The sequence below is a fragment of the Odocoileus virginianus genome, chromosome 3, assembly GCF_023699985.2.
Source record: "Odocoileus virginianus isolate 20LAN1187 ecotype Illinois chromosome 3, Ovbor_1.2, whole genome shotgun sequence".
Taxonomy (NCBI): domain Eukaryota; kingdom Metazoa; phylum Chordata; class Mammalia; order Artiodactyla; family Cervidae; genus Odocoileus; species Odocoileus virginianus.
The window spans coordinates 24,479,874-24,501,215 of NC_069676.1; the positions used below are offsets into that span (position 1 = coordinate 24,479,874).

The following is a 21,342-nucleotide window of genomic DNA, read 5'->3' on the forward strand; positions in this document are numbered from 1 at the left end:
GCGTGGCGGTGGTTACCAGCCCGTGACCAGCAGGTCGCCCCTCCTTCTCTTGCAGTCCCTTCAATGACCGGCCGATGTGCAGGATCTGCCACGAGGGCAGCAGTCAAGAGGACTTGCTCTCTCCGTGTGAATGTACAGGGACCTTGGGGACAATTCACCGGAGCTGCCTGGAACACTGGCTGTCGTCCTCAAACACCAGCTACTGTGAACTCTGCCACTTCAGGTTTGCAGTCGAGCGCAAACCCAGGCCGTTAGTGGAGGTCAGTAATTGGGGCACGTCTTGAAAACTTAGCTCTAATGAGCAAATGATGTCTGCTTTTATGCCCAGCTCACAGACCCTGTGCCGCTTCATTGAAGCATGGTAATACTGTGTGTGTATGTGTGTGTGCGCACGCATGCGCGCATGTGTGTGTGTGTGTGTGTGTGTGTGTGTGTGTGTGTGTGTGAGATGTGAGACACAGATTCAGCACTCGGGAGCCAATGGCAGAAAGGTGACCTCTATGAAGTGGAGATGAGAGAGTAGAAGAAATCAGTGTGAGGAGATAGGGGACGTTTTAGAGACTTGATCTCCATGTTTCCATTCCTGTGACACGGAGCAAGCAGATCAAACACTGTTCTCTTTGCACACCGTTGCTCACCTTGAAGCAACAGATAAATGGGAATTTGGGTTGCCTAGTCTGAGAAATCTTTGTAGAAAAGTATAATGGCATGTGTGCTCAGTCGCTTCAGTCATATCCAACTCTTTGTGACCCTATGGACTGTAACCTGCCAGGCTCCTTGTACATAGGATTCTCCAGGCAAGAATACTGGAGTGCGGTGTAGTATAACGCACAGAGACCTACACTTTTGGGTTTGACTAGTTCTACACCTTAGGTAAGTGACTTCACCTCTTGGAGTTACTATGAGGGGTAAATGAATTAATATTTATAAAACACTTGTAATCTTAGGTATACATGCAAGACTTTGAATAAAAAAACAATCTCTCCTAGGAAATTACACACAAGCTTTTTTCAACTAATAACCTAGTATTTATCTCTTTTCTTAAAAGTGATGCTGTCAACCCAGCCATTAAAATGGCAGGACATTATCTTTCCTATTTTAGGAGCCACGCGATTCTTCTTTAGACCCAGGGTCTGGTCTTATATTATTGTTGTTAAGTTCCTAAATTGTGTCTGGTTCTTTGCCACCCCATGGACTGCAGCATGCCAGGCTTCCCTGTCCTCCCCTGTCTCCCAGAGTTTGCTCAAATTCATGTCTGTTGAGTCAGTGATGCTATCTCATCCTCTGCTGCCTCCTTTTACCTTCAGTCTCTCTCCACATCAGTGTCTTTTCCACTGAGTTTACCTCTTCACATCAGGTGGCCAAGGTTTTGGAGCTTCAGCTTTAGCATCAGTCCTTCCAGTGAATATTCAAGGTTAATTTCTTTTAGGATTGATCTTGTAGTCCTAGGGACTCTCAAGAGTCTTCTTCAGCACCACAATTCAAAAGCATCAATTCTTTGGTGCTCAGCCTTCTTTGTGGTCCAGCTCTCACATCCATACATGACTACTGGACAAACTATAGCTTTGATTATATAGACCTTTGTCGGCAAAGTGATATCTCTGCTTTTTAATATGCTGTCTAGGTTTGTCACAGTTTTCCTTCCAAGGAGCCAGTGTCTTTGTATTAACTGGAGAAACTGGAAAAAGTTATTAGAATATTTTTGCCTTCTCTCCTACTCCCCAGCTGCCAGTCAATCAAAAATTGCATATTGGCAACAGTAAATATTCTAATACACTTGAACCAGAGCTAGCTGGAAGGGGCCAAGACATTGTGCCTATAATCCAGTTGGGCTGATAACCTCATTTCAGCTGACTCAGTGGAACTTTGACACTACACTAAAGCTAGAAATCAAGAAGCCCTTCTTGGAGGCTATTTAAAACAGCATGTTAGCGTGTTGGCACTAAGGTTCTAGAGTGCTCTGTTTATACATTTTCTTGGTTCTGACCTTGAAAATCTAATCAGGATCTATAACTGGCGGCTGTTTTAGCTGTGACCTCCTTGTCAAATGGCACAAAATTTATTTGACTTGCCCCAATAAACTCAATACTCCTTTTAAAGATTCTAGATCAAGTGACCTCTTAATTTAGGTGTCTTGCTGCTTGACATCTACTTCCAGAAATTCATTTTTGCAGAGTGCCATGAGTATTTAGCTCACTACCACATTCCTTGGTATTTTCATTTCAGAACTTCTCTGCAGAGGAGGAAATATAATTAAATAATAAACAAAGGAGGCAAAGATTTTCAAGCCCAATAGCAAAAGTTAAAAAGAAGCCTATTTCTCCTTTCCAGAAACTTTGTGGAACCTCCCCAGCTTGATATTGCAGCTCTTTCCAGGGCAGTTGGCTTCCCAAAGTAAGAAAATCTTGCTTCGAATTGGGCTATATCCAGTGGTCTTTTTTTCAAACTGGTCTCTCCCCATTAGAGAAGACTTTTTACTTGGCAAAAACCCCAGTGTGTGTATGCATAATAGCTAACAAAGGCTGGCGTTGGGGGTGCATGCGTGTCAGATAACACACATGTGTCAGGTCATGCAGTGAACCCTTGCAGGCTCAGAGAGGCACATGGACCCCCACTCAGAGGTTTCTTCAGAGCCACGGGTGTCAGGCTATAGATGGACTCTTGGATCTCAGGCCACTGTCATTAAACAAGGAAACAAGGCAAAAGACCTTGAGAATGTGTGAGGTGCTCTGCAAGATTTAGGACCTCGCCTACAAAAACTTCACCCAAACGGTCACTGGTGGTGAAATTTTCATTGCACAAATGGAATGTGACATTTTTCAGAGTTAATGATGATTGAACAAGTTGAAAGTGAAAGGCGGGCCTTCTCAAGCTGGGGGAGGCTGGCCGTTTGATCATCCGATGGCGAGATGAACTTGTTGTTTGACCACAAGCAATAAAAAGAAGTTGTCTTTGGTTTCTCAGCTGGAGGACAAATGAGAACCAGGTGCAGGCAGATTTTTAAACAAATGACATTACTAATTGACTTTTCTCCTCTTACCAAAGGGCAAGTTTATTCACAGTGAGCATCGCTTCTCAATATGTTTACTTCAAGATGAAAATGAATCTTTTCAGCAAATCAGCAAAACCTGCCTATTTGGGTTTCACCATTAGGAGTATTGTTACCTTATTTATCATTTTCCCTCTTTAATTGCTTTAATCATTACTTTATTTACCAGTTGGTTCTGCCTTCTCATTAAAGCAAGAAAATTCCATAACATTTCATTTCAAAATCAATGTGATAGTAACAACTCCCATTGCTAGAGGAAGCGGTTTAAAAAGCCATTTATAAATTTTATTTGTCAGCATCCAGACATTACATCAGTCGGAATTGCTTAACTCCACAGACTCCCATTCTTTAGGTAAACTCTCAGTCCTTCCCCCACCGCAAGCCTTCATCTTCCTCAGTCCCATTCCGAAGATACTTCTTCTTCTATTGTTTCTTACACTGTCTGCAGCCAGCAGCTGGATGTTCATTTTTTAACAGATCAGGAACCCAAAGCTATCTTCTACACAGGCTGCTATTTAAAGTCTTTCTTCCCTCTCCTTGCAAAGAATGAGTTTCTACTCAAAATGGCCAAGTCAATAGACTGATTATTAATAGTATCTCCAAACTGGGCATCACTTCTCCACTTTCCACTGACCATCTGGGTGACATACCTGTTTCTCTGAGCTGCAGTGTGGAGGGTGAACTGCAGATTCCCCGTGATCTCTTTGGTCTCTAAAAGGCTCAGATTCTTGTGCAAAAAAAAAAATACATTCTACACTTAAAATCAGCCCACTGTAAGATGAGTAAATTATATTGTGTTGGCCAGAAAGCCCATTCCGATTTTTCTATATGCTGTCACAGGGAAACCCAAATAAACTTTTTGGCCAACCCAGTGCTTCAGTAAGTTGCTGTGTGTATCTACTTACCTACCTTCCTAGATGGCGAGACTAATTCTTTTCGTCTTTTTAATTCATTGCCAGTTTTATACCCTAAATATTTTCTTGGTGCTAAGTAAGCTAGTATAACAAGTTAGTTTCAACCCAAGAGAGTAGGTTGGGTTTAATCAATTATGGGTGGATTTCCTCTATGGTCCAGCTAGTGTAAATCTCCTAAAAGATCTGTCTACTTGGGCAAAGTTTGAAAGGAAGGCATTCGAACTGTCCATAGCAAAAAGGAAAACAGACATAACCCATTTACATTTCATACCTACCCAGCCAGCACTTCTCTCAGGGAGGCTACATATTTTTGTTGATGATGGAAAATGTGTCCAGTGGCAATTTGTCAGATGAATTAGCCCCAAGAATATTGACCTTGTAGAATGCAGTAAATAGACATCCACTAACCATAACAGGGTTCACAGAATAACCAGCCTGGGTGGTTTTATGGTCTCCTCTCTACTCATTTTCAGTTTTCCTCATTTCCATCTGTAAGATGAACTCTAATACCTTTCTTTTATAAGGGCGAAATACAGCAAACCAATAAAAATAGCACAATTTGTTCCCAAAAATGTGTGCCTTGACTTCCGCCTTTTGCCGTGATTGCATATCTGATTGAGCAGTTTGCCAAGGAAGTCCAGCTCACTATGTGCAGATAGCGCGCTTACAACATCAGCTTCTAGGATGGGAACATGTGCCACTGGGCTTTCCTAAGACGTATATCAGTAACACCTGCCCTTGCCCAGGAAATTCATGAGGTAATAGATCAGCTCAACAATGTCAAGATTAAAATGAAACAGCCAGGAAATGGTGGAAATCTGCAGGAAAGGTTTCCTAGGATCTGATCTGTCTCCAAACAGGAAAACATGGTGATTTTTCACAGGAGTGATTAGGTTTCTGTATTCCTATTTCCTTTACACAAGCCCAACTGATTGATAGGAATTGTATGAACAATTTAAAAGCTGTTCCCGGTTGAGTCTGAGGTTGAGCTAAATTGAAACTGAGAGTGTTTTCACACATATCAGTTACTCAGAATAATGGAATATAAAGCTTGGGAGATGAGGATTAAAGACTTTTTTTCCCAAACTTTTCATTTATAATTTTTCAAGTCACTGGAGGAAAATGGTTTTAAAGTGTGCCTAGGATTCAATGTCATCTTCAGCTATACAAAAGAGCAGAGTTGAACTGCTGTGAAGAAATGACTTTGTACCTTGGCACTTGGCTATTTAATAGATTTGAGACTTCACTGAAACCCTCCTGCTATGTTTCTGTCAGGCTTAGGAAAGGATGTTGCTCACTTCATCGTAGTGGATTTGGGTTTGTTTTGTTTTTTTTTTACTTTATTTTATATTGGAGTGTAGTTGATTAACAATGTTGTTAGTTTCAGGGGCACAGTAAAGTGATTCAATTATACATATACATGTACCTATTCTTTTTCAAATTCTTTTTCCATGTAGGTTATTACAGAGTAGTATTGAGTAGAGTTCCCTGCGCTATACAGTAGGTCCTCGTTGGTTATCTGTTTTAAAATACAGCAGTGTGTACATATGTATTCTTCTAGGTGAAAATGTGCTGGCATGCTGCAGTCCATGGGGTCTCAGAGTCAGACATGACCGAGCAACTGAACAACAAGTTTAAAATGTGAACTTTTGGTTTCAGAGTGTTGTTTTCATCAGCAAAGCCCTGTAGCCTTGGGATAATTCAGGAATGACACCAGAGAGGATAGGAACTGATGGAGGAAGCTTCCCAGGCATGAGGACCCCTGCGTCCTCAAAGGAAGGCGGGCAACCTCCCCTCTGCATTCTAGCCAGTGAGCAAAGCACAGCCCAAGAGTAAGGTGGCTGGACTGTAATCACAGCATGTGACAGGCCATCACAAAGCCTCTGTTCATTAAACAGACGGATAAATGGAGAATCTTCCTCCCAACTGCAAACCATATATCATATTTGGAGCCTGTGGTGGTACATCAAAGAGAATGACCCTTTGCCCTTCAGTTCAAGACAGACACAGTTGGACAAGGGCTTGTATAATACAAACCAGCACCACTGCTTTGAGCCACACAACAAATGTGGTGATTCTGACAAATTCTGCCTGCCTTCTAGTCATCAGTCCTCCGTCAGGTTTTCAGGAAGGCAGGTGGCAGGAGCCCTGTTCCACCAGCAACCAGTGAGGAGAAAACTTGTGCTTCAGAGCTTGGCCAGGAGACGCTGACCAGAGTTAGAGGAGGGAGACTGGAAGTGGGGAGGGTCAGGCCGACTGGGAAGATCCAGGCCCAGCTGGCCTTTGTCAAGCTTTTTGGAGTGCAAGCTCTGGACAAGCAAAGCCTTCAGCATGGTCTGCAGGGGAAGAGATGGTCTTGCCCATGTGGTGGATGAAGACACAGGTTTGCCATGGGCCTCACTGGTGGCTCAGATGGTGAAGAATCTGCCTACAATGCAGGAGACCCAGGTTTGATCCCCTGGAGACGGCCATGGAAGTCCACTCCAGTATTGTTGCCTGGAGAACTCCATGGACAGAGGAGCCTGGTGGGCTACAGTCCATGGCATCACGAAGAGTTGGACACAGAGTGACTAACACTCACTCACGTGAGGTCAGAATCCCCTCACGGAGCAAGGAAGGTCTCAGGTACCGCTCTCAGGGCTTGCTCTCCTCCTGTGTTCTGGAGGGATGAGGAAAAGCCACATGCAGTGTCTGAGCGGTGGGGTGGGGGATGGATTTACCTGAATCCACCTGGAGCTCCCACCTCCCTCCCTCCTGCCCACCAAGCATGGGGCCTCAGCTTCCCCAGGGCTGATCAGGCCCTTCCTCTCCAGCCCTGTCTCCCGGAGGCAGCTCTTCCAGCCACTTCAGGCCAGGTTGAGGCTCCCGAAGCCAAGAGCGAAGGAAAGGTTACGTAACAGAGAGGGGGCGTGGTGAGAGACTCTTGTGTCTGTTTTTCAGAGAACACAACCAAAGCCCCTCACACTGAGTGACATCTGTGCTGGTGACTTTTCCTAGCAGGGCTTACCACCCCGGCTGCGGCTGCAGTTATAGAACCACGAGACAGCCAGCTGGCCGCCCACCGCCTCAGTGAGAACCTGAACAACCATTCCTCCTCTGAATGCGTCAGTCTTCTCCCCAGTAAAACAGAGTAGAACTAGCCAACGGGTGACCTCATTCTTGCACACAGGTGTGCTTTATTGAATTAACATTCTTTTTTAAAAATTGAATGCCTTCAGGTTGGACATGCAGGCACTGTCTAGTTCCCGAGGGTCTTGCCTTTTACTTATTCCCACCCAGTCCTCTTCACCCTCTGCAGCCTGTGCCTGCTTTTTACATTTGAGATTCCAAAATTGGGTGGCATCCCCTACCTTTAAAACCTAACATTAGACAGTGTATTAAAAAGCAGAGACATCACTTTGCTGACAAAGGTCCGTACAGTCAAAGCTATGGTCTTTCCAGTGGTCATGTATGGATGTGAGAGCTGGACCATAAAGAAGGCTGAGCACCAAAGAATGATGCTTTCAAACTGATGCTGGAGAAGACTCTTGAGAGTCCCTCGCACTGCAAGGAGATCAAACCAGTCAATCCTAAAGGAAATCAACCCTGAGTACTCACTGGAAGGACTGATGCTGAAGCTTAAACTCCAATACTTTGGCCACCTGATATGAAGAGCGACTCATTGGAAAAGATCCTGATGCTGGGAAAGATTGAGAGCAAGAGAAGAGAGTGGCAGAGGATGAGACGGTTGGATAGCATCACCAATTCAGTGGCCATGAACTTGGGCAAGCTCCAGGAGATGGTCAGGGACAGGGAGCCATGGCATGCTGCATGCATTGAGTTGCAGAATCAGACATGACTTAGCAACTGAACAACAACCCCACCTTTAAAAGAATTTGCTAAAAAAAAAAAAAAAAAAAGAATTTGCTAATGGTATGTGATTTCTTGCTACCAACATCTTTCTCCCAAAGTAGTACAGACTGAACTTAATGATCTCCTCCCATTGTCCCCACATTATGAGTGAGCTGAAATGGCTGGTTCAAAATCACACAATTAATGAACCAGTACTCTTACTAGCACAGACACTGGTGAGAACTCCCGTGCACCGCAGCATGCCTTAGTGTTGGCCAGGCACTTCCTTGCCTTCCTTGTCACCAGCCTCCCTATCTTTTGTCCAGTAGTTGAGATGACCTGCCTGATGACTGAAGTCTAGAGATGCTTAATCCTACAGTTGTTCGGCTTTGGATTTTTCTCTTGATTCTGGTGGCTAATTTGGCAGTTGCTTCGTTACTTAAAGCTTAGTTACAAAGAAGCTGTTTTAAGGTATCTATTAAATTCACAGCTTGCTTCATTAAAAATCACTTCATTAAAAAGGCAAGCCAACTGAAGTGTTCACATGGCCATGCCAGATGGAAGGGAGCTAACTGCCTGGTGCCTGGGTGTTCAGCCCATCCACTGCTGGGAAAGGACTAATTTGGAGGGGAAATCCTGTTTCATGCATAAAAAGAATTACAGGACCCATTCTAGCCTTTTCAGTTGTATTGATACTTGCAGTGACTAGGGTTGAAATACAAATCAGAAATCATGCTTTCAAAAGGACCTTTCTCAGACCTCTGTGGTGGCTCAAGTAAATAAGAATCCACCTGCCAATGCAGGAGACACAGGTTCGATCCCTGACCTGGGAAGATCCCACATGCCTCGGAGCAATTAAGCCCGAGTGCCACTACTATTGAGCCAGCAAACTGCAACGACTGTGCCCACGTGCTGCAGCTGCTGAAGCCCATGCTCCACGACAAGAGGAGCCACCACAAGCAGCAGCCCAAGCACCGCAGCAAAGAGTAGCCCCTGCTCACCACAAGAGAAAGCCCGTGCGAAGCAACGAAGATCCAGTGCAGCCAAAACCAAATTAATTCCATTTTTTAAATACAAATTTTAAAAAAGGACCTTTCTCAGTCCTGGTAGCTGCCTTCAACCTCTCCCTATCTGAGGGTCCCTGGAACAGAGGCACAAAGATGCAAAACACTAGGAATTGGTTCACACAACTTTTTGATTTTAATTATTCTATGTTATAACACATAGAGAGGAGGGGGAAAGAAAACAATATATAAACAGGTGTGTATCCACCACCTAGAACTAATGAATATCACCATTTTGTGAGCGACATGTCTTTTAAAGAACAGCCTCTTGAGAGGGCAGGGAGAAAATGTCTGTAGTCGTCACTAACTTGGGCTTCTTTTATGGCTTAAATGGTAAAGAATTTGCCTGCAATATGAGAGACCCGGATTCGATCCCTGGGTCAGAAAGATCTCCTGGAGGAGGGCATGGCAATCCACTGCAGTATTCTTGCCTGAGGAATTCCATGGACAGAGGAGCCTGGTGGGCTACAGTCATGGGTTGCAAAGAGTCAGACACAACCAAGCAACTAACACACTTGTCACTAACTCATCCTCAGGTAGTATCAAAAACAGGAGAAGATTGAGCCAAGTTTCCCTGAAGCACATCTGGGCCAAGAACAAGCAAACAGAAGGAGACAGAAAATCCTGAAAAATCCCAGCCCCTTTGAGCTCCCTCCACATGTAAGAACAAATAGTACAGTAGTGCTGGCCAGCAAAGGGTCCACTTCTTTGAAAGGCAGACAGTTGGAAGCTATTATATGGGAGTCTAGGGGGTTGTCGGGGGTAAAGGAGAAAGTGTCCCTGGGCAGCTGGCCAGAGAGCTTTGTAAAGGCGAGTGTGATCAAGAAGCAGTGAAATGTCACTGCGTAACTACACCAAGTAATCATCTCTCCGCTAAGTCCTGCTGAAATAACAAGGCACAGTTAGCCCAGAGGAGCGGCCCTGTGCTGGTGAAGGCACCAGGTTGAACTGAAGGGAGACATAAATTGCATGAGCCCTGATGCAAATTTCAGACAGAGTTATCAGATACGCATAAAACTCCACACTGAGGGCATCTGCCCGCCCTCCTCTTGCCTTTTCAGTTTTAAGTGTCAACACCTGACACTTTTAGCTCCAAAGAAAGAATACACATTTTGAAATACATAATGGTCTGAAATATTGTGAGCAGTACATGATTATGGTTAAATGGTGCCTAATGGACAATTACATTCGAATGAGCCAAGTAGAAAAGTATCTTCAGTCAGGCAGTAGGAGCCCAGTGGTCATTTATTCACTGAATAACACCCTTCTTTGCCCATTTATGCGAAGATCTCCATTTTCTAGCATAGGCACAGATCTTGACATGATATTCCAGTCCAGTGGCATTCATTAATTTCACTTTGAATCCATCTATTTTTATCCTTAAGATATTCACACCCCAGACTTATCTCTTCTTAAATTATTTAACCATTTCCTAGTTAAAGGAGAGATGTGTATGGTGTACATTTTATATAGCCATCTTATTTCAGAGTATCTGGTATCCTATAATAGATATTATCCCATTTTATAGATAAAGAAGCTGAGAGTCTGAGATGTAGTCACTCCTCAGAGATCTTAAAGACTTTTGGCCACAGGGCAGTAAGCAGAGAAGGCAGAAGAAGAATTCAGGTTCCTCTGGCTCCAGAGTCCATGCACTTGCCACCATACCTGGCTTCTCCCTTCCTGGCTCAAGAGGTCTTTCTTCCACTTGTTCACTGACATGTTAACACAAGCACACACGGAACTGAGGGCTTCTCTGCCAATAGCCAGAGTTTCTAAGGCACTGTATGTACTTTAGAAAGGGAAGCATGAAAAAAGTGATGACTAAAGCCCGGATGTGCCTCTTGACATTGACCCCATCTATTAAATACAGAGCTGTTAGTGAGGAGGAAGAGATAAGCAGGCAGAGCAGAGAGGATTTTTAGGGCAGTGAACCTATTCTGCATGATACCACAATTGTGGCTATGTGTCATTATACATTTGTCCAAACCCACTGGGTATACACCAAGAGTGATGTACATTTATGCTGCTGTAAACTATGAACTTTAGGTAACAATGTAGGTGCATCAATTGTAACAAATGTAGCACTCTTGACATGAGGATGTTGATAGTGTGGGGGGCAGGGGATATATGGGGACTCTGTACTGTGCCCTCAATTTTGCTGTGAATATAAAACCACCTCTAAAAAAATGAAGTGTATTAAAAACACAACAACAACAAGCTGTACCAGACTGGGTGCTGGGCAAGTGGAATGGCATTTCTTCTCTGTGCTTCTGATGCTCTGGGCTCATTGGGAAGCAAAGCTTGGCGGTACGCCACCCTATTAGAAGCCAGAGAAGTCATTCTTCATTTCCAAGGGACTTTATATGCCCTGCCTTTCTCTCTTTTCATCTAGTTACTCTTTCTCTGCATTTGTCTTCATTTCCATGAATCATAATGTCACTCACTTCTTCCGAGGTCTCTACTAGGAGAGATGTTATTAGAAAGCTTGGTGAACCCAAAATGATTAAGAGCCTTTTCCCTCCTTTCAGGAGCAGGTTGTGAAGGTTAATTGCTTATAATATGGTTGTACACACGTGTGAGGTGAATTTCTTTAAACACTGTCATCTACATAACTCAGATTGGTGAAACTGATTTTGCAACTCATGAAGGAAAACATTGGTCTTTCTCTTGAATTATTTATATAATTGCCTCTGTTCTTTGCTTCCATTTCTTGACAGGTGCAGCAAATTTGGGGAAAGATAAGAAAAACCCTGTCAGGTCTTGTGGCTTTGTGTTCCTCCTCCATTGTTCACTAAATGTATATTCCCATGCAGTGCCTCGTGGCTGCCTGCCTTCATTCATAAAGAAACAGGGACCCTGTGAGATTGCCTGGGATAAAATTGTTTCTTTGCAGCCCATTATTACAAAGCTAGAGGGATAGGTTTATGCTGTGATGGATATATGAGAGCAAAGTTATATTTGTGTGTGTCTAACATGAAAGAGAAAGAAAAACACTTTTAAAGCTTTTAGTTTAGAATACTGAAACACAGGCTTAATTCTTAGGTGTGCCACTTATTAAAATGTGTAAAAGATCTTGTTTCTAAAGACTGAGGTCAGATTAAAAGAAGAAAATGAAATATTTTCTAATCATTATTTTATCATCACTTCATCTCCAGTGATGCTATTAGAGACAGAAAGTTGGCATAAATGGTGAAGTTCAAACTCTTTTAGGGCTCTGAGGAAAAATGGCTAATGTAGTATATATGAAATGCTGCTGGCAGGTAGGAACTGCGGGAAAGTTGTAAAATAGAATTTATAGGCATTAAGGACTTATATCTGGGTAGAATCAATAAAAGCAGAAATCAGGAGATGAAGAGAAAATATTCACCATCCTAGAAATTTATGCAACCTCTCCTAACACTGTGCTTACTTCGAAAGGCTAGCTCTTTGCATTAACGCTGATAGATGATGGGAGAAAAGGGATGAGAGATGAAAGTACTAAAATGGCCCTAATATTTTTCTAAACACTGGCTCATCTGCTTAAAAGCTATGACTTTAATGTTGAAACCCAGAAGTCATTCGTTCATCAAAATATACACATTTTCAGCTGTTTGTAAGACATACCTGACAGATACATATATCTGAAGAATAACCCTATTAGATGAAGTTGTGACAAGCTGGAAAGAAATACCTGTGAATCAGAATTCATGCAAGAGAAGGGATTCTTTAGGGAAATCTACAGGCCACTTCAGAATATTTTTACCAAGGGTGTTTTCAGTCTCAGATTTTTAGAACACTTATTCAGATACAATTCATATACCATATAGTTCACAGAAATTTTAGAACATTTTCATCACCTGAAAAAGAAACATCACACACTTCAGCCCTAACTCTCCAGTCCTCATATCTCTCCCTTCACACCCTCCCCCAGCCCTAGGCAACCAAGAATCTATTTTATATCTCTGTGGATCGATCTGCCTGTTCTGGATATTTCCTATAAATGGAACCCTGCAGTTGAGACTGGCTTCCTTCATGCAGCATAAGGTTTGCAAGGTCCAATGTCAGAATTTATAGAAAACATATCTTAAGCTTCCTTGCTATCATTTTTTACTCCTTCTGCACATTCTATTTACCTTAATATACTGTTTCCTCTTCTACTTGCTGTCATTTACTGAGTCTTTAGCCTATGCCACTGTTCTAACCTGTACCACTTTCCTGTTCAACTATTTGTATATACAAACTTCTCCATTTGTTTTTTTGGTTTTTTTTTTTTGGCTGCACTGGGTCTTCATTGTGGCACAGAGGTTCAGTAGTTGCATTGTGCAGGCTTAATTGACCTGCAGCTTGTGGGGTCAAACCTGCATCTCCTGCTTTGGAAGGTGGATTCTTAATCACTAGACCACCAGAAAAGTCCCCAGCCTTCTCCATTTTAGAAAGGAAGAAAGTGGCACAGAGATGTGGATGGTTTATTGCCCTCTTAAAGTTTTGCCTTTTCCATATCAATATTTATGTGATGAAACCCTGTTCACTTTTATTGGGAAGAAATAATTAGGCATTGATTTTATGTTGTCTGAAGTTTTGCCATCTTTGCCCAGTAAAAGTCTTTTTTTTTTCTCTTAAGCCTTTTAATTTAGTTGTTTTCATGATTCTGCTGCCCTATAACCACACAATTTATTTTTTAAATATCACAGTTTGTGCCCTAGGTTGATTTTTGTCTTAAATCTGGGTCTAAGGAGAGATTATGGATTCTCAGAAGGTAATCAACATCCTACTGCCCATATTCTGAAATTCATCAAAGCTCAGAAAGCTGAACCAGACCAAAGAGTGTCTTGAGACAGTTTAGGAAAATGTGCTGGAACAGTACTGCTTCCCCTCAGTCATGTTTGAAAATAGGATCAAGGCTTGAATTCTCTCCCCTGAAATGCACAGACACCCCGTGTTCACATAAAGTCACAAAGGGGTCACAGATGTTCTGAAGCCCTGCGCCCAGGGTCAAACATCCTTGACCTACACAAACAGTAATATAGGCTGCAAGGGAACATGTAGACTGTCCAAAAGTGTCTCTTGCACCCTTAAAAGGGAAACTTCTCATTGCTTCACTGCAAATTCCTTCTTCTTTGAGGAGGCCACATTATAATTCTGCAGATATCCACAACAGTGGGTATGATTTGCTAGTGTTAAGGGGACAGATGCTGATTCCGTTCTGCCCACACACAGCACTGGGCTGGTTATTAACTTGGGTCCTCCCATGGCTGGCTTGGTTCTGCCACAGGGACACATGTCTCAGGGTCACTCAAGCTAGAAATGTCCCCTGGTTGCGGTCAAGCTTTCCCACAGACAGCAGCTGTGTCCTTCCAGCCGGTCTCCTGCTTGGCCTTCTGTAAACGCCAGTCCCCGACATCACGACCCCTGACATTCAGCCGTTGCCACAAAGAATGGCTTCCCTGAAGGCAGCTATGGGAGATTTGTAGCAAAATGGCCTACAAACACTGAACATAATCAAAACAACTCATGCCAAAAAAGGAAACTGGCACCCTCCCCTCATGTAACGCCATGGTGTATTTTTACTTGGTGGTCTGATGTTGTGGGACCCGCTCCTGATGAAGGATATCAGAAGAGCCCAACGTGTGTGTGCTCAGTCGCGCGTGACTCTCTGCGCCCCCATGGACAGTAGCCCACCAGGTTCCTCTTGTCCATGGTATTTTTCAGGCAAGAATACTGGAGTGGGTTGCCATGCCCTCCTCCAGGGGATCTTCCCCACCCACGGATGAAACCCAAGTCTCTCACATGTCTCCTGCATTGGCAGGTGGGTTCTTTACCACCGCGCCACCTGGGAAGCCCCCTGAAGAATCCAAGGGAACCAGAAAAACAGGTGACTGCGGTGACCTGGACAGAAAGAGGGAGACTCTTTCATTTGGATGTGAGGATAAGGAAGGGCATGTCTGAAATCGTACAGATCATGAGAAACTTTGATAACATGAGCATGGAATTCGTAGCATAATCCAAATTACTTAGATTGTGGGCTGGCGGGCTCCCTTTGAAATTTGAGGGCAGGAGTGCTGAACAAAAATAAAGAGGTTCTGCCAAGTACTGCAACTTGTAAACTTAAGCCATTGTCTCAAGTGGAGCCTTGAAGGATTCCAGATCCATTGGTTGCCAGGATGTGTCCAATGTCAGCAAGATCAGACAGGCCCTAAATATTTGGGGAACTTTTTGGCAGCAAAACATTGGACTGTAAGCACTGTGAATCTGAAAGTTCCTCTATTCTCATAGTCGTCCATCTAGCAGAGAGTTCCTCTTCTCAAAGTATTCCCATCCTTGCTGACTTTGGGAATATATGGTGTTGGTGAGAATGTCTCTTCCATCCTTTATTTTGCACATGGATCATATTTCACTGAAATTCCTCCACCACACTCTGCTTGGAGAGTTTTCATACTCATATTCTTAATACGTGAGGGTTTTTCAATGTGGTCCCATTTTGAGGATCTGCTTATAAATTTGATTTCTCCCTCTGTATTCCTTTAAACATCCCCAATTCTCAAAATAGGTATTTATTATTCTTATACATGTTATTTATCATACCCTCATACTTTGTCCAGTGTTCCACTGAGGGTCTTTACTTGGTACCCTGTCATGGCACCATTTACTCTGTGATCCTGTCTTTCCCTTGAAAGTAATTACTTAAAGCTCCAGAATCCTGGGCTCCAACCACAGGCCAGCAGAAGGGCTGTTAGATGCCAGCAACTTCACCAGCTGGAGGGCCAGGGGTCCCATAACAGCTCCAGGAACTTGGAGCTGCTATATGTGTCCTATTTGTAATAGATTATACAGTATAAAACCACTGTCTTCCAGAGTAATCATTTTTATTGTTGGCCATATGCTTTTTATTAATTTCCTCTGCAAATTTCTGTTTTCTTGCTCTTCCTGCTCTCTTGGTTGTTTATCTCATCTTCTTATGTTTCTGGCTTTATATGAACTACATATGCCACATAATTCTGCAGTATCTTCTTGTATTTTAGATAAACAATCTGCATTTGGCTGTGATCACTTCTACACAGTGATATAGAGAAAAATGACTCCCCATTTTACTTATATCTGAAATTGCAAGTGAATATACAAAATTATTTTACCATCTAATCCTGCTGTGCTGCTAATCTTATCTTTGGAAAATTTCAAACCATTGGTGTGAGTGTGTGTAGCAGTTGTTCAAATAATGCTGAAGCCAAATTATAATGTTCCAGACACAAATATAGTAATTTATGGAGCATTATAGCCCTTTAATTGGCTTATTGGCCTGAGTCCTCCAGGGAGCATCACAAATCTCTAGGGTGTCCTTGAATATGATGTATACTTCAGCCAATTCATAGCTGTGAAGGCCAGAACAACTGCTAAGCATGTGTCTAGGACAAAAATTACTTTACTGGATTTGATCAGAAGAGTCATGGGGAGTGATTTTATATATGTGTGTATATATTTCAGTTAAACTCATCTGATTTCTACTAAAAGCGATCACCGAGTTAAGAAGGATTTATGTATTTCTTCAACTAACATTTATCAAACACAGATATTTTAGAAAATGGGATAGAACCGTGAACAGGCCAGAACACTGTGTGCTAACAGAGTTTACCTGCTAGGAAGGATGACGGAATAAAAACGTATATAAAAAGATTATTTCTGATAGTGATGCAAGTTACAAAGGAAGACACAAGCTGTCATGTTACAGGATGACTGAGGAGAAGGAATTTGGTGATGTATGAACACCAATTTGGTGATGTAGGAATTTGGTGATGTATGAAGGAAGAGGTGATGTGTGAACAGAGGCATGTCCCATGAGAAGGAGCTAGATGTGGGAAGAGTGGCAAGCAGAAGGAGCAGCCAGTGCAGAGGCGCTGAGCCAGGCCAGCTGAGTATTTTCTGAAACAGGAAAAAAAGAAACAGCCCTGCAAAGAAGCACTGTTTGAGGGGCCAAGGGAGCTAGGTTTCAAGGTGCTTCAACTTTTCTGTCATGGATCCCATAGGCAGATCCAGTCTGCCTGTGGATCCCTTCTCAGAATCATGTTGTTCATCATGTAATATACAGGCCTCCCCAAATGGCGCTAGTGGTAAAGAAACTGCCTGCCAGTGCAGAAATGTAAGAGACATGGGTTCAATCCCTGGGTCTGGACGATCCCCTGAAGGAGGGCCAGTATTCTTGCCTGGAGAATCCCCTGGACAGAGGAACCTGGTGGGCTACAGTCCATAGGATCACAAAGAGTCGGACCCGACTGAAGTGACTTAACACACACAATATAAAATACATAGGAATGCAAAGAAAACCAATTACATTATAATACAGCTATAAAAATATTTAAAAGATAAAGCTATGACATAAAATATACATGCTGCTTCAACATGTCTTGTAGCAGATCTAATGACTGTGAAGTATAATTTGTCAAGATACCTGCAACAGTTTTAGTGTGAGATATCTGTGGTTTCTCTAGGTGACGGTCACAGGTACTGCTCACATCACTAAGATTTTCTGCATAACTCAATGAGATACTAAACTTCAGTTAGAGGCTGTGAAAATAAAGATGTGATTTTTTTCCTCCCGTCAAAAAATCACAGATCCCATGAATCATATCCTTGGACCCCTTGGGGTCTAAAGAGCCCAGGGTACAAACAGTGGGGCTACAACATGCAGGCTTGATGGGCCACAGCGAGGCGTGAGACTCAGTGCAATGGGAACCCACTGGGGAGCTTTAAGCAAAAGAAGTGATGTGATCTTGCTGCTTTTTATATAGAACCTGGATTCTAGGGTAACAGGATTAGAAGGGTGAAGTGACTATTACATCATTCAAGTGAAAGATGAGGGTGGCTTGGAAAAGAGTAGTGGCCCTAGAGAGATGTGAATGTGTTCAGGACGTGTTCCAAAACATCAGGATCTGCTGACGGGTTGGGTAGAGGGAGCAGGGAATGAGGAAAGGGAGAATAAGAATGAGGTGGAGGTTGTTTGCAGGAACCTGTGGGTATTGGTGTTGCCACGGGCTGGCGTGGAACCACCTGGGAGAGGAACTGGAGTCAGTTTGTGGGAGAGTTGGGGTGGCGGTGGTGAATCCAGTGATGCACGTGGAGCTGGTGAAGGGTGAGATGCTTGTTACACAAACAGAGAGAGATTCAGCGCGCAGTGGGATCCACGAGCCTGGAGCTCAGAAGACAGGAGGGCTGAAAGATGACATATCCACTCTACAGCTGGACCTGATGTTTTCAACAAAAGCGGGACGTTAAGACAACTAGCAAGGGGTGTTCACCATCCCCTCAAAGCAGGACCATCCTTACTCCTTGGAAGAGGACCCCCATTTTCACTCCCCCAGAGAGGTGATGGAACTTAATCAAGTTCACACAGCAAAAGGGGGAACCAAGAAGGTACACCTGGAAGCAGGGTTCTGTCTCCTGCTTCCAATCCCATATTTTATTGCTGCTCAGCGCTGCGTCTCCCGGAGAAGGCAACAGCACCCCACTCCAGTCCTCTCGCCTGGAAAATCCCATGGACGGAGGAGCCTGGTGGGCTGCGGTCCATGGGGTCGCTAAGAGTCGGACACGACTGAGCAACTTCACTTTCACTTTTCACTTTCATGCTTTGGAGAAGGAAATGGCAACCCACTCCAGTGCTCTTGCCTGGAGAATCCCAGGGACGGGGGAGCCTGGTGGGCTGCCGTCTATGGGGTCGCACAGAGTCAGACACGACTGAGGTGACTTAGCAGCAGTAGCAGCTGCTGCTTCTCCAACCTTACTCATTGTGAGAGCAAACAAAAATTAGGATCAAGGTTTTCTGCAGTACAGAAACAAGCTGAAGGGAAGATATGAAAGAACAGTAGGCTGGAGATTTCAAATACTGGCTCCTCCACCGTGTAACCTTGAACAAGTCATTTAACCTCACTGAGTCTTAATAACCCAACTCAAAATGGGAATAACACCACCATCTGGTGTCATTAAATTCAGTAGAAATAACTGGCACATAATAGGCACTAGGCACCTATTTTTAGTTGAACTCAAGTTGTATAATTTTTAAATGGACACTTGGTATTGTTTTTTCTCATATATTTCAAAAGACAGTAAGTGTGACTAAAACAGTACAAAGGACCTTGAATAATTTACTAGATTTCTCATGCTATTTCATGACATATAGAAAAGTAGATGGTATTTCATGATTATTTACATCTTAGGGTAAAAATATGACTTGAACAGAATCTACAGGATTTTTCACCTTGGAGCAACAAAACACTAGATACTTTCTTGGCAACTGAAAAGGAGTGCTATATAAGGAATTCTATCTCCAAACTAGAAGGCTAAAAGCAGTGAACTTCAGGACTTCATGTTTACCAGCCAACACAGTTTCTTCTCACTGACCGGTTTAATTAGTTTAACATATTGTAGGGTCATTACTGGTCAAGGCCATTGGCATCTCAGATGTTTATTTATTCGTTTTCATGAAGCATCTACTATGTTCCAGTACTGTTCTTGGATCAAGGCATACAAGAATGAACAAAAATGAAGTCCTACCATCATGGAGCTCTCATTGAAGTGGGGAGCAAAAAAATAAACAAGCAATCAGATAAATAGATAAACAGCATCATTTCATAGAGTGTCATGCACTCTATAGAAAATATAGCCAGGTAATGCTCAGAGGTGCAAGGAGTATTTTTTACCTAAATGATGAGAAGGAGCCAACCGTGCAAGAATATGGGCAGAGCCTGTTCCCCTTATGGGAACAGCCACGTATAAATTTGGAAATGAAGGGGGAGAGGTTGTAGGAGACACACAGAAGAAGGGCAGAGTTTGGACTTTATTCTAAGCATTGGAGAATTTTAAGCAAAGGAGCAACATGGTCTGGTTTATGTATTTACAAGGTCACTCTGACTGCTGTTTTGGATCTGGACTAGAAGGTGACCAGAGTGAAAGCAGGAATGCATTGCCTCCCAAAGAAGAGGTGACGGAGGCCTGGGGATGGCAGCAATGGAGATGAAGAAAGGAGCACAGATTCCAGATATGTGTTGAAGGAGTTCTGACGGGGCTTACAAAAGGACTAGGTTTGCAGGGTACGACATAAAAAGGAAACAGGATTAATGAAGCAACTGGGTGGTTGGTAGTGTCACTTACTGATAGGGAGTCTTGCAGAAAAGAAAGGTGGTGAGGTCCATGCTAAATCCAGTGTTCAGCTTTGAGGACTTCCCCTGTGGCCTAAGGAGTTTGAGTTGTCTATTAGTCATGTAAGTGGAGCTATGGAGTGGCCTGCTGAATACTCACATCTGGAGCTTTGGAGAGAGGCCAAGGCTGGAGATTGGCATTTAGGGTCATGAGCAAATCATCTGTGATGTTTCCGTTTGAGGTGCGTTGCTTGCAGCTGGGGTTGATGGACATTTGGAGCGAGCATCTCCTTAGCTTCCCCAGAGTCAGAATCTTTTTCTGAGCAGCTTCAACTGTCCTGGAAATTCACTGACAGAACTGCAAAGTTCAGGGATTTAAAACACTGGTGGGAATTTGTTTGGTTTTCTTCTCTGCTGTGTTTCAAGTTAACTGAGGTGTGTGATTTTCAAGTTTCATCTTCAGTTCTAAATCATGCAGAGGACCTGTCATATGTCTTCTGATCTTTGCACTGCCCCTTTCCCATCGCAGCTCTCTGGGCAAGCCAGACAGCTCAGTACAGGCAGTGTTGTATTGGGCTTCAAGAAGAAGCCTCATTCCAAGAAAGGCAAGCGCTTGGTGAATAACTCTGCCAAGTGTCAGATTAACAGGAGACACTCAGGCAGATAAACCCAAGTGAGTAAACATTCTGAGATCAGGCCGTCTTTTTTCTTTTTTTTTCTACCCTATAAAATTGTTATGGTTCTATCGGTTGTTATCCCTCTCTATCAGTTTCTTTCGTTCACATGATGGTTCCTCATTAAGGAGATTCATGGGGAAGGTTGTAATCGATCGGAGCTATTAGCCACCAGAGTGTAATCTGGTTCCAGTACAAACTGACCTGCACGATGTCCCGTCCACCTTGGGGATTAAAGCCGATTAACTCAGAGTCTGGGAGGCAGAAGCTAGTGTCCTGTAGCACTGCACCCCCTCACTCCCCCCCAGCAGTAAGGGAGTTAACAAATTGACACTGTAATTAGAACAGAACCCACAGTTAACCTGCCTTGCAAATAACCACTAGTGCCTGGCTCAGCTTGCATATCCGTTTACAGCCAGTGAATGTGTCCCTGGCAGCGGAATTCTGCTTTGATTCCCTCTGCTGTCTCTGCTGTCTCGGGCCCTACACTGCTGATTACCATGGAGGTTCCTGTTTTATTTCATTTGGTTGGTTGGTTGGTTGACTTTTGTACCCATTTCCAAGAGTAGATCTATCTATCTATCCCAATCATTGGGAACAAGCCAATGATTGGAATGAGGGCCCCACAAAAAAAAAAAAAAAAAAAAAAAAAGCCAGCTCACTGCTAGGGTTTTCAACAGCACAATCTCTCTGCTTTATGATTTTGAT

At 43.3% G+C, this 21,342-nt stretch overlaps 1 protein-coding gene across 1 annotated transcript in view; it reads left to right on the forward strand.

Annotated features, from left to right (window-relative positions):
* Positions 1 to 21,342, forward strand: part of MARCHF3 (membrane associated ring-CH-type finger 3) — a 144,725-nt gene that overhangs the window by 109,955 nt on the left and 13,428 nt on the right. Inside the window, exon 3 of the mRNA XM_070465086.1 lies at positions 56 to 260. Within this exon, the coding sequence (XP_070321187.1) occupies positions 56 to 260 (205 nt within the window). The remainder of the gene's footprint in view (positions 1 to 55; positions 261 to 21,342) is intronic.